Raw genomic sequence first — 13,459 nt, forward strand, 5'->3', positions numbered from 1 at the left:
TATTTAATTTTTATAAAAGAGGAAAAATAAGTAAAACATATTTGAAGTAACATTTAAACTAATTTTTTATTATTATTATTATTATTATTTATTTCAGGACCAAAATTCTTAAAAAGGATTGTTTGAAAACCAACATTTAAGGAGATTGCCTGAAAACCAACTTCATATGATGCATGTAAAAAATAAAATTCAGCAATCACAACTAAAAGTTAAAATGGTCTCTCAAGAGGAGACTTATATCTGAATTCCTCTGGTGGACTCAATTTATCAAATTAAACACATGGGGTTGGGAGCTCCTTCACCCATGTACCCAATGTGTTGAACTTCAATGAAGGTAAGAATCAATACATATCTTCTGATAAGAACAATGCACAAAAAAACAAAGAGAAAAAAAAAAAAAAAATTCAGACGCATACAGTTGCCAAGCAAAATTTTCAACATTATATATATATCATAATCTTTTTTCCTTAAAAATTCCCATCAAGTCATTTACACTTTCTACTCCAGTTTCTCTTCTCCAACCACCATTATCCCAGAAAGTCGACAAACAAATGTAATTTCAAATCCACATTTCAACAATGGCAAGAAATTCAATGCATGGGGAAGGAAGATATATCTGGACTTCGTTTGGGAAAACAGCAAGGATATGATCGACCCAGGCTTTAAGACGAACAGCACCAACCCTTACTAGGTTCCACATCTGCTTCACGGTTGCCCTCTCCCTGTATAACCACAGTCTTTCCATTCCCCAACGACACAGTATCATGCTTTCTGAGTTCTTGAGATTGCATAACTTTCCGGCTTAATATATTGTAAATCTCCCGAACAACTGTCTGAAAGGCAGCAGATACATTGGATGAATCAAGAGCTGAGGTTTCCATGAAGAACAAACCCTGTGCCTCTGCTAAAGCCTTGCCTTCAGCTGTGGTCACCTCCCTGGCATCCTTGAGATCAGACTTGTTGCCAACAAGGATTGTAACCACATTCATGTCCGAATGAGCTGTTCAACAAATAACCCATGAAAAACTAAGCCCCATTTGATGTTGGAAAACTACATTGCACATCAATTTCCTACAACTAGTATCATTCTAATAGGATAAATACACATTTCAATGTCTGATGGACCTGAAATCACATTATTTCTTTTAATAACCAAGATATATTAATCTTGAAACAACAAATATGATGTTAATAATAATATAATTATCAGAACTAGGAGTGTTCATTAAGCTGCCATCATTCACAACCCATCAAAATTATGTTGATAAAAACAGATCACTTGCTTACCGACAGGAGTTAGCATGAAAACAAACATCAAGCAAAATTGTTAGTGTCTTACTGTGGAGTTCATTAAGCCATCTGCCAATGCTATCGAATGTCTGCCGTCTACTGATGTCATACACCAGAAGAGCTCCAACTGCTCCCCTGTAATAGGCAGATGTCACAGCCCTGAACCGCTCCTGACCTGCAGTGTCCCAGATCTGTGCTTTAACTTCCTTCCCATTGATATCCATCTTCTGGGTTTGGAACTCTACTCCTATAGTTGATTTGGAATTAGGGTAAAACTCATCTCTCGCAAATCTTGCAAGCAAGTTTGATTTCCCAACTGCTGAATCGCCAATTAAGACAATCTTAAAAAGATAATCTTCAGTTTGTTCATCCTCAGAATAAAATGCCATCTTCCAGCCTTTGCAGAAATTGTCACTCTATAGAACCATGTTAAAATGATTGATAGCCTTCTGGTTTGTTGGCCTTTTAAAAAGTTACCTAAGAAACATCAGATTTTTCAATATTCAAGATGAGAAAATGAAATTAGAGGATACAAGAAAAGGACAACTTGGAAGGCAGGGCAGGAATAAAAGGACAAAAGCAGCAGTTCATTGATAAGCTAAACGCAGCATAAACAGAATCTGAGAAAATACCTAATATGCTTCAGTGTGATCAGAGATAGTAGGTTAGCCAAGTCCACCCCCTCCTTCCTGCCACTTCTGCAAGCTCTCCAGAATTTTCTATGTCAAATGCCAGTCTGGCCTTCCAAAAAAGTGAAACAGGTTAAGGTACCTGCAGCATCAAGAAAGCATCAGAATCCAGACATCTCTACTGAACGACTTAATATGTTATGATATTACTTCATTAGATTAATAAAATCATATTACAAATCCTGTAGGGAAAATTGTATTTAGAAAAATGGGTATAATATCATGTGGAGTGACTGTACTAAGATCTGAAACACCTAAAATCAAAATAATGAAACTGTTCAAAAGTTATCACCAGGTGTAGAACTTATTCTTACACCCTTCAAATCCAGACTTCCAAAGCATACCGTTAGGTAAGGTGAGGTGCTACTCTTCAGCGTTCAGCCTTACTTCCACCCTGCTCCTGCCTCTGCTCTTGCTTGGTACTTCTGAGCTCAACTCTGGAAATAATAATTAGTTAGATACTCGTTGGAAAAATTCGTATCATAAGCAAGTAGTGAAAAATATAAAAAGCCTTAAAATTTAAATTCAAGCATAAATTAGAAGTCTCATGTAAAACCAGATTGCATGATTAGATGAGAAAAAGGTCCAATGTGCATCAAGTTTCCTGCATAGTTAAATACATCCCAGATGGAAATAATTCAACACTTATGCATTCTAGACTGGTTAAGATGGCCATGTGAAATACTATAACCATTTTCATGTCAAGTACAACTCCACATTACACTTATCAAAAGTGGCACTTAACAACCTCGCTCTCATGGTTGATCCAACATTTGTTGCTCATTCCAAAATGTGTAAAAGGAAAAAGCTTTGAAGCAAAAAGTATGGGAAACAAATCCCTTAAAGCATATGAGCAAATGAAAATCAGGAATTCGTTAATGGCAACAGAACATAAATCTCTCTACTCTGACAACCTGAAAACATGCAATTCAACCAAATGATCATTGAACTTGACTTTATATGTGCATGTGTGAGTGAGTGAGAGAGACAGAAAGACAGAGAGATTCAAAATGAGCTTTGCTCTCTCATTGACTGTCCAGGGATTCACAATCATGTAACTTAAAAGAACTCAACAAAGCATTAATCCTAACTAATTGCTGAGAAATTCATAATCGTACAAGTATAGAATAAATTAGTATGGTATGTATAGTTATTTCCATCTCATGTATTATGATATTCAGTGCAAGAGAGTGGCATTGGCCACCCCTTTAAGAGAAAATCAATCTTCATATGACTAACCATCTTAATAAAAAGAAAGCGGAAGAGAATTAAACATGTTATGCAACTCTCTGCAAGCTTAGATCTGAATTGTTGGCCTTTTGCAAATATATGTTTGAAACATCCTCCAGCTTTGTTCGTCTGGAGGCCCAAACCGCCCATAGAAGTGCCAACCCAACCTATGATTAGCATTGAACTATGCCAAGAATTCACAAATGAGTACTACCTATTTCAGTACATATCAGGCATATCTAACCCGACATGTCCACTTCTTTCCTGGAATGGAATTCATGCTCCCAAGTGTCAAACTAAAACAAGTCAAAGTACTCTAAAACCCCCATTTCATAAATGAATCTGCCATATGCACCTCAATTTTTTTTTTCCTTTTTTTTTGTTAAAAGGATTACAAACCCTAATAACACTTCAGCAGACATGAAGTAATGCATGCAAATGCGAACATGTATATTTAACCTAATCAATTTCAAAGGCGAGTATAATAGAGCAAGACTAAAAGAGAGCATGTAAAGAACCTAAATTGGGACTTAATCTACAATTAAATTAACTATATAAGTTAGCCGAGGCACCTCCTAATTGAAGTAAAAGGAGCCCCATGATCGGGGTGTGAGTTTTCAGCCTGTCTCCAAAAAAGTCCAATGATTGCCTTTGGAAGAAGATGGGGATGATAATTCCCCTCTCAGTCTGCCAATCAAGGAGTAGAAGTGAATGGGAGCCGTTTCCCATGACTTTAGCACTAAGCCTCTAAAGATTGATGGGTCAATCCACTAATTTACGTACAGATATTAAGAAAACATTCCACATTAAACATATTTAAAATCCAGAAATCCCAAGATGACCCAAAGCGCCAAGACCCTATTTTGTCTCCATTTGCAGAGAGTTAAACATCATGGCTTTACACGTCTAATCAATGTGCTTGAATCACAATAACAGATGCCAAACGTCTCAATCCCTAGTTTTTACATCAGGGTCAATGCTGGAAGAAAGAAGATCCACGGATGTCCCCATACAACAAAGGCATTCGCTCAGAGTTGTATGCGTGCGCATGAAAGGAAGATCATAAGATTCCTATAGGACAAATCATTCAGACCCACGTATTAACCAACAAAAAACTTGAACCAACACAAGCATAAGAAGCTAATTCTCGGGTTTGAATCTGTACCAAGAAAAAAAAAAAAAACCAAATAAAACTAGAATCTCCCCAAACAAAAACCAAAACAATAATGTACCCCTTCCTGAAATCCGTAAACCAACCCATTTTCAAAAGGCATTGCCTAAAATCTTGATTTCCCAAATCATTAAAAAAAAAAAAAAAAACATTTCAAATAAGAACCCTAATTTCTTCAAGCAAAGGCATAATAAGACAGAAGAAGAGGAAGAGAAGCAGAAATACGAAATGAAAAAAAATATATAGAATTAAATTGTCAACGTACCGACTTTTTCTATCATGGAAGGTGTCCTTTTGCGATCAAATCAGGGACGAATAGTGGATCGAAGAAAAGAAAATACACAATTGAAAATGCATTAATTCGACAATGCATTCAAGACCAGACCCAAACCCACAAATGTAACGCTCCTTCTGAGGAATTAGGGTTAGAAGAGAGAGAAAGTGAGAAAGAAAGAGCGATCTAGATACACAAAGCCCGAGCCAAACGGGCTGGCTAGTGATGATTGGGCCTCATCCGAAAGCCTATTAGGGCCCAACGGCCCCTACCGCTACAAGTGAATGTGTGTTTAGACCCATCATACCATGCTTTGAAAATACCTTAAACCCTAAATCCTAAATCTCAAAATCAAGATATTTCTGGATTTGAACTCATTTTGGACCGAGTAAGATAAAAATATGACTAAGGTATTAAAAATATAGCGAATGTACGAAACTTGAGGTTATGTTTGACTCACCAAAAAAGTTTTAAAAAAAGAAGAAAAATGATTTTATTGTGTTTAATTGTATTATGAAAAATATCAAATAAAATCAAATATAATTAAAATTAATAAAAAGTTTAGAATTTATTTGACCATGTGATTTAAAAATAATTTTTTGTTTTTAAAAATTTATAACACTATTTGACCACTATTTTGATGAAAATAATAAAACAATTTTTAGAAAATAAATAAAAATTATTTTTCATTGGTTTTAAAAACAAAAGAAAAACATGAATCCATTTGATCATATTTATTAAAACTTGTTTTTAAAAATTATTTTTAAATTAAAGAATAAAAAGCAGCTTTTAAAAACATATTTCAGACTACATAATCAAACCACCCTTATTTCAAAAAATATGGTAAAAAAGCTTTTATATATCTTCAAATTATTTTATTTTTATATAATAATATTAAAATAAGTTAGATGAGTTTGAAATAGTATATAAACATAATTTATTGAATTTAAATCTTTTTATTTTTCTCTTTTATTTTCTTTTCCCATGCTCCCTCGTATTTTCCAAGAAACAAACATAGCCTTAGAGTTATTACCCGAGCCTTCCATTTAGATATAGTTCCCTCTTAATACGGGCTTTTCATATATTGTGTTAGTTTAAGAAAGAGAAAGATGAAGGATGTGAGTAGTGAGGAAGGGAATGATATGAATGGCATAGACCGCAGGGATAATGGAACATTTATCAAAATGCAGAGAAGGGGGTTAGTGCAGACTGCAGACCCTTTTCCGGATAACAAGGAGGGGTGACGGTGACACTCACCAAGGCTAAATGAAGCAATGGGGGAGTGGGGGGGGGCCTGGGGGGAAGGTGGTCATGGGATGTGAGCATTGATTTGGATGATGAAGTTTGTCTGCATTTATACACACAGCAGACACATACAATCCCTTTGTTTGTTAGGTGAGGCAGTGGTGGTCTAGACCTCCAACCCCACCATATCCATGTCCTTCCTTCACCGCTCTAAACCTTGGCTCTGGAGCCGCCTGTACCCATATTCAGACTCTTTAATCCATCTCTTTTCTCTCTTATTTCAAAGTCTGGTCTGGAATAGAAATTAAAGTGAATGTACTTGATAGTTGGTGTAATTTAGTTTTCCCAAAAAAAAAAAAAACACACAAGAATCTTTGTCCTTCCGAACACAAATAATAAAAGTTGTATCTGGCTGATCCGATATACTATGAAATAACAATAACAAAAGCGTAAGATACCATGAAATAACAAAAGCATAAAATCGAATTTGGATGATCAGATTTACCATGAAATAAGATAAGAGAATGGATTACATATCTCATATCATGTTTAATTAATGATGGAATTTATCATATATTCTACTTTTTGATTGAATATAAGATATGAAATAACAAAAGCGTAAGATTAAATTTGAATGATCAGATATACTATGAAATAAGTTAAATTTGTAGTTAAAAATAACTAAAAATAATATATATATATATATATATATATATATATATATATATATATATATTTTAATTGAATAATATAATATAATTTTTTTCATTTATATTTTTAAAATATTCTAAACATGAATATTTTTAATAGATAAAATATAATTATTTACCTGATTTTAAATTATTGAACAACTCGAAATATTCCATATTTTAAAAAAAAGTATTATAATACAAGATAATTTTTATTTTAATCAAATATCGTACATTGAAAAATAATATAATTTTTTTTTATTTTACAAATTAAATATAAATATGATATAACATATCTCAATAAATACAATATCTCGAAATATCATATTTATTAAATATAATATCTTAAGAGTTTCATATCTAATTGGATACTTATCTTAAATATAATATTTTAAAAGTCTCATATCTGATCGAATACATATTTTATCTTATCGACTAAATATAGTTTAAGGGTTAATTTTATTTGCATCCATTGCATGCCTTCAAATTTGTAAACATATTATATTGTATCTTGTTCCATCAATCAAATATAGTTTAAAAATTAATTTTATTTGCATTCCTTAATGTTTACCATAAATATATCGAGTCATTATAACTTTCAATTTAGTATTTGTGTAAATTTTTTTAGAGAATAAAATATTAATTTATCAAATGAGTCAACACAATGTCAAGATGGCCGAGTTGGTCTAAGGCGCCAGTTTCAGGTACTGGTCCGAAAGGGCATGGGTTCGAATCCCATTCTTGACATTTTGATTTTTTTTCCTTGGCAAAAATTTAAATTTATATATTTATTCTTTTTATATGTTATTTTTTTTAGAAAAATTATATATGCATGCAATTTCTTATTTGTTTCCTTTTTTTTCTTCTTTCCTTAAAAATGGCATAATTTAACCTATTTGTTTTATATTAATATTTATTAATTATGGGTTTTTAAAATTCAAATTAGATTCTTGAGATTCAATTTTTCTTTTTTCATTGAACAAAATGGAAAAAAATTAATTAATTAATTAATTAATTTTGTATTAATTATGTGTTTTTAACCTATGTTATTCTAATGTATCCCTTATTCTAGAAGATTTATTTTTCCTTTTTTTCATATTTCTTTAAAAAATTGTAAAATTTTATTTATTTATGTATTTTTGTATTAATATTTATCAATTACAAGCTTTTCCACATAAAATTTTATTTATTTATTCATTTTACCTATGTTATTTGTCTTTTAGAAAAAAATTATATTTATAGGTGATGTTATTTTTTATTTTATCTCTTTAACTAAAAATAACGTGTTAATATAAACTAATATAACTAAATTGAATATACTTATAACAAGTTATTTTAATTAGATAGATTGATATCAATGAATTACTTTTAACTTAATAAAAAAAGTCAAATATTTTAGTTTTTTTTTATTCAACCAAAATCACCATATTTTTTTTCCCTTTTTTCCTATTTGCTTAAAAAAAATGGCAAATTTTTATTATTTGGTTTGTTATATTTATTAATTATACTTTTTTTTTCACAAAAATGTATTAATTTATTCCTTTTACTCATGCAATCCTAATATATTCCTTGTTTTAAATTTTAGAAAAATTGTATATGTAGCCAAATTGAATTATGGCTAAATTTGTTTTTTATTTTTTGCATGACGTGTACCTTACATTTGTATTATTTGAAATAAAAATATTTTATTAAAACTAATTTATTTATTTTTAGAATGTAAGTTGGATGCAAAATATTTAATAATAATAATAATAATAATAATAATAATAATAATTTTTATTAAAAATTTTAAAATATTTAAATTATTTATCGAATATTCACATTTATCCTCTTTTCTTGTGTTGATGTCTGAATTTATCAAAAAAACCATATAAACTCTTATCCTAATTTTTCTTTTTTTGGTATAATAGATAAACAGAAACAACTAAATAATACATTAACAAATCATTTTATAGCCCTAATGAGATGGCATTTTAGGTATGATTTATCAACAAAAAAACAAATTTTGGTTTTTTGGTTTTTTGTTTTAAAACCAATAAGAGTTAGCCATATTTAGCTAAAACTTTAAGAGAAAGAGTAAAATTAACTTAAGTGATCAGTGAGATGAGCCCTTACATTTATTTATTTTTATTGCAAAAAAATGGGGGATTAATTTTATTTTATTTTTATCTTTTTGTTGTGGGGTTCAAATCAAAATGTGGCAAATTATTTTGAGCTTTGACTGAAAAATATGTAATTTAGGAAGGAAGGGTGGAACTTTTCCCTTTTTTTAAGCAGATAACTTATGATAATGAGTCCAAAACAGATAGAAATTGGATCAAATGGAGGGAGAGAGAGAGAGATAAGAATTCCAACTCACAAAGGAGATGGGAAGGCTTTTGCATGGGCATCCTTGATTGAAGTCTGAAAATATTTGGATGCCTCTGAATATGACACCCGAAAAAAAAAAAACAGAGGTGTCGTAAAACTCGGACGTTTTGTTAGGAGATGTGATCTGGAGATTCAGTGTAATTTCCCAATTAAGATAAAGCTCTTTCCTTTTTCTTTTCTTTTCCAGGATTTGGCTCCCGAAGGATTCGGTTTCCAAAGTGAAAATTGGTGGATGGTTTTCTATATAAGTGTTGCCTTGGGCTGCCTCTTCTATCTATCTTTCTTGTCTTTTGTGGTTAAGGTTGCCTTGCCCCAGAACTTGGTAATGTTTCTTAGTCCTTAATCTCCATCATCTTGGAATATTCTCATGCCAATTCTTTTATTTGTCTCAGTGGTCGTGTAGAACAAGGTTATAGGTGACTGAGAATGTTACAATGCTTTTAGGTTTTGATAATTTTGAAGTATGGATTTGATTTCAATCCTTTCTCTGATGGGTTTTAAGACCAACCCATTTTTTGTTTTGTTTTGTTTTTGTTTTTGGTTGTGTCTGGATTTGAAAATAACAGAGGGGAAGGGAAAAGGGTAAAGGTTGGAGAAAAAAAAATGTTCGTCTGAGGAAATTTCTGTTTGACATGCAGAAAAAATGGGCAAAATTTGTTCTTTTTTCTTTTCTTCACTTTCTTTTATCCTCTACCCACAATTTATGTGGAAAAAAAACTGAGAATCCTTTCAGAGTCTTATATCATATGAGTCGATCTTGGATTTTATTTCAGAGTCTTAGATATAGACAGTCATGGATTATAGACTTGTTAATCAGTATTTTTTAAATGGTTCAGGGAACTCCCACCTCACTCTCAGCTTTGTTCTCAAATCCAAATGCAAATCTTTAGTAATTATCCACTGGGTTTTTGGTGATGTCCTTGTTCATAAACATTTTGAAATTTTGTTTGGAAAGCAATGGACTGATTGAATTCTTGTGGGGCTTCTGAAGAATGCCATTCTGCTACTATCCTGTGGTTTTCAAAATAAAACCTGCTGGCCATTATGAGATATGATCAGGGAGGACCTAGTGATCTTTTCTATTGATCAGTAGCAGTCACATGAACATTGGGAAATTCTATTGTTTTGATTCTGTAACTTTTGTTTTATAACTCTTACGTTTCTATGGCGGTTCGCCTGCCAGATATTATGAGATTCTAACCAAAGTGTCTTGTTCAGTTTCTTCTCTTTGCAGAGAGACATTTAGTCTTCCAATTTGGACAAAATGGTGGAGGGGGGCATCATAAAAGCCGATAAAGTTGAGTTTACAGAATGCTGGCAAACAATTTGGAAAACGCCATACATTATGCGTCTAGCTCTATCAGCTGGCATTGGAGGTCTCCTATTCGGCTACGATACAGGTAGCACAACAGTTAATACATTCCTGTTCACTACTTTGTACAGATATGTATGATGCAGTTACAAAATATGTTCATAATTGGCTTTGTTGGTGGGGTGTAGGAGTTATTTCTGGGGCCTTGCTTTACATTAGAGAGGACTTTGATGTTGTTGATAGGAAAACATGGTTACAGGTATGCTATTCTCATTTGCTTTCTTTATGTTTAAATGAAAATCTTGATGTCTGTATCCTGGACTTATGAGTTGAGTTGATTCTTCATTTCATCAATCAATCTGCAGGAAACCATAGTGAGTATGGCTGTAGCAGGAGCAATTGTGGGTGCTGCAGTGGGAGGATGGGCAAACGACAGGTTTGGGCGGAAAATGTCAATTTTAGCAGCTGATGTATTATTCTTTGCTGGGGCAATTGTCATGGCTGTTGCTCCAGCTCCCTGGGTGATAATCCTGGGAAGAATATTGGTGGGATTCGGAGTGGGAATGGCTTCTATGACTTCGCCTCTTTACATTTCAGAAGCTTCTCCTGCTAGAATCAGAGGCGCTCTTGTTAGTTCAAATGGTCTGCTGATTACAGGAGGGCAATTCTTGTCTTACCTTATCAATCTAGCCTTTACCCATGTATGTTGTAAGCTTTAACTGTTTGAAGTTTTGAGAGGAAAAGAACAACATAGTCTTGTCAGAATCAATTTTGTTAACAAGGTTTGCTTTTAGGCACCTGGAACGTGGCGATGGATGCTCGGGGTAGCTGGACTTCCTGCTGTTGTTCAGTTTGTATTAATGTTGTCGCTTCCTGAGTCTCCTAGATGGCTCTACAGACAGGTAAACATTAAACAATTTCGCCCATCAACTTACCTATGAACTTGTTCAAAGCAGACAATCATATCTAATAGTGTTAACCAATTGATATTTGTTGATATCAATCAGAATAGGGAAGACGAAGCCAGGGCCGTACTGGAAAAAATCTATCCAAGTGACAAAGTTGAAGAAGAGATGAATGCCTTGCAGTCATCAGTTGAAGCTGAAAAGGCTGACCTAGAAGCCCTGGGAAGCAATATTTTCCAACGAGTAAAGCAAGCTGTAAAAAATGATGTCGTCCGGAGAGGGCTATATGCAGGGGTCACAGTTCAAGTGGTTCAGCAGTTTGTGGGCATAAACACTGTCATGTATTATAGTCCCACCATAGTTCAGTTGGCTGGATTTGCTTCTAATAAGACCGCTTTAGCACTTTCTCTCATCACTTCCGGTCTAAATGCTGTTGGCTCCATAATCAGTATGATGTTTGTTGATAGAAAGGGAAGGAGGACATTGATGATTATTTCCCTGTTTGGGATCATCACTTGCCTTGTGGCATTATCTATCATTTTCTTCCAAGCTGCCGCGCACTCTCCATTAGTTGGTAGAGTCGAATCCAATAGCTATGGAGGAAATTCTACGTGCTCAGCTTATCTGAGAGAGCAACATTCATCGTCATGGAACTGCATGGATTGCTTGAAAGCAACTGACTGTGCATTTTGTACTAATTCAGCAGGCAAAGTATGCTTTTTTTTTTTTCTTTTTTCCACTTGTTCTACTAACTCAATTCTCAAGGCGGCTGAGCTTCTAAGTTCTAACAATTTAATTTACTTTTCATTTCACTCAGTATCTACCTGGAGCCTGCCTAGCTTCAACAGAAGCTGTGAAAGATACTCTGAGAGCCGAATGCCGTGCACATCATGGGACATGGTACACCAATGGATGCCCGACCAAATTCGGAGTTGTGGCAATTTTGCTGCTGGGAGCATACATCATAGCGTACTCACCTGGGATGGGGACAGTGCCATGGATTGTGAACTCCGAGATATATCCATTGAGGTACAGAGGCATTGGTGGAGGAATTGCTGCAGTTGCTAACTGGGTATCAAATCTTCTAGTGAGTGAAACATTCTTAACATTGACTGAGCATCTGGGGTCTGCTGGGACATTTCTCCTGTTTGCTGGATTTTCCCTCATTGGACTTGTGGCCATTTACTTTGTTGTGCCTGAAACCAAAGGGTTGGCCTTTGAGGAGGTGGAGAAGATGCTTCAGAAAGGAATCCGTTCCAAAAAGAGGAAGGGCTCTGCTGATGCTTCTTCTACAAAAGATCAGGACACACAATGACTGACTTGAAGACAAGCTTACCTATAGAAATTGCTTCTTCTGTGTTTTCTGTTCAAATAAACTTTCCTCCCTAGTTTCATGTCATACTAATAGCAATCATTTGTTCCAGACTCATGGGAATACATTGAAAATTATTTATAAATTGCACCTTCTCAGAAGTGGAACATTCTTTATTTGAATCTGGTGTCAAATAGTGAAATCCTCAGTCATTTTCTAAAGCTGTTACTCACTAGTCAACTGATCAGACTCAGGGATATTGAAAAAAGGGTACAACAGAGAAGGGCCCCTTTAAATCATTATTACTCCATGCATACAAAACTATGATGGGAAACAGTAGTATGGAAGTGGAGACCAGGCCCCTCTAAAATACTGGCATTTCTACAATAATGGTAGCACACTACTCATTTCTTCCTTTATTCCGTCCCCATACACCTTGCAATGGGATTTTCAGGGGTGGCAATTTTTACAAATGAGGCATTATGGTATTCATAGAGTTTTCCTTTTCATCAAAACAAAAAACATCTTAGTCTTAGTCAAAAACTTATGTTCGAATTAACCTTTTTGGTTGCAGGTAAGAGCCATGTAACATGATGACTAATTTATTTTGTTTAAATTTATAAAAATTTAAAATATTTTTAAATTATGAATACCATATAATTAAAAAATTAAATAAATTTTTAAATATGGATACATCATACACTTGGAAGACACCTTTTAGGGTTTCAATTCACTTCATCCTCATGAGAAAATCAGTGATTCCTAGTTTACATGCATTTGCTTGGAGGAATGATGAACCCTAAAATTGAAGGGGTCGGAATTACCAACTATAAAAGGGGTGGATGTGCATTACCGACACCTTGTTGAGAGAGGGGCTCAAGGCTCCTGCAAAGTTCGCAGGGAGCCTGCAACCATCCAAAATACAAAGCTATAGGCACCTGCTCTCTGCCAGCTATTGCATTATTAATAACG

The 13,459-nt window shown here is 33.7% G+C and overlaps 2 protein-coding genes and 1 non-coding gene across 5 annotated transcripts; 2 read left to right on the plus strand and 1 right to left on the minus strand.

Annotated features, from left to right (window-relative positions):
* Window positions 1-418: 418 nt before the first annotated feature.
* Window positions 419-4,927, minus strand: LOC104880478 (ras-related protein RABA5a). Of its 3 annotated transcripts, none has more exons than XM_059740210.1 (5): window positions 4,646-4,927; window positions 2,324-2,416; window positions 1,923-2,061; window positions 1,340-1,767; window positions 419-1,000 (listed from the first exon to the last, which is right to left on the minus strand). In XM_059740210.1, the coding sequence occupies exons 4-5, from the start codon at window positions 1,677-1,679 to the stop codon at window positions 663-665; spliced, it is 678 nt and encodes a 225-aa protein (XP_059596193.1). In that variant the 5' UTR covers window positions 1,680-1,767; window positions 1,923-2,061; window positions 2,324-2,416; window positions 4,646-4,927; the 3' UTR covers window positions 419-662. The 3 variants fall into 3 exon arrangements, with proteins under 3 accessions (XP_059596193.1, XP_059596195.1, XP_059596194.1); XM_059740212.1 differs by having other exon boundaries at window positions 4,650-4,844; XM_059740211.1 differs by lacking the exon at window positions 4,646-4,927 and adding an exon at window positions 3,782-4,619.
* A 2,327-nt stretch (window positions 4,928-7,254) lies between these two features.
* TRNAL-CAG (transfer RNA leucine (anticodon CAG)) lies at window positions 7,255-7,335 on the plus strand. Its single transcript has one exon. It is a non-coding gene; the product is annotated as a tRNA-Leu (tRNA).
* A 1,555-nt stretch (window positions 7,336-8,890) lies between these two features.
* Window positions 8,891-12,648, plus strand: LOC100264123 (inositol transporter 4). Its single transcript, XM_002267946.5, has 7 exons — window positions 8,891-9,280; window positions 10,177-10,358; window positions 10,459-10,529; window positions 10,636-10,971; window positions 11,065-11,172; window positions 11,278-11,886; window positions 11,993-12,648. Exons 2-7 carry the CDS (start codon window positions 10,223-10,225, stop codon window positions 12,488-12,490), a joined length of 1,758 nt encoding a protein of 585 aa, XP_002267982.1. The 5' UTR covers window positions 8,891-9,280; window positions 10,177-10,222; the 3' UTR covers window positions 12,491-12,648.
* Window positions 12,649-13,459: the final 811 nt, after the last annotated feature.

This window comes from Vitis vinifera, chromosome 10 (genome assembly GCF_030704535.1).
Source record: "Vitis vinifera cultivar Pinot Noir 40024 chromosome 10, ASM3070453v1".
Taxonomy (NCBI): domain Eukaryota; kingdom Viridiplantae; phylum Streptophyta; class Magnoliopsida; order Vitales; family Vitaceae; genus Vitis; species Vitis vinifera.

Coding starts and splice junctions, on each gene's coding strand:
- LOC104880478 (XM_059740210.1), bottom strand. CDS start 1,679: ATGGCATTTTATTCTGAGGATGAACAAACTGAAGATTATCTTTTTAAG. Junction 1,001..1,339: donor ATGGCTTAATGAACTCCACA/GTAAGACACTAA, acceptor TTTGTTGAACAG/CTCATTCGGACATGAATGTG.
- LOC100264123 (XM_002267946.5), top strand. CDS start 10,223: ATGGTGGAGGGGGGCATCATAAAAGCCGATAAAGTTGAGTTTACAGAA. Junction 11,173..11,277: donor CTAGATGGCTCTACAGACAG/GTAAACATTAAA, acceptor GATATCAATCAG/AATAGGGAAGACGAAGCCAG. Junction 11,887..11,992: donor GTACTAATTCAGCAGGCAAA/GTATGCTTTTTT, acceptor CATTTCACTCAG/TATCTACCTGGAGCCTGCCT.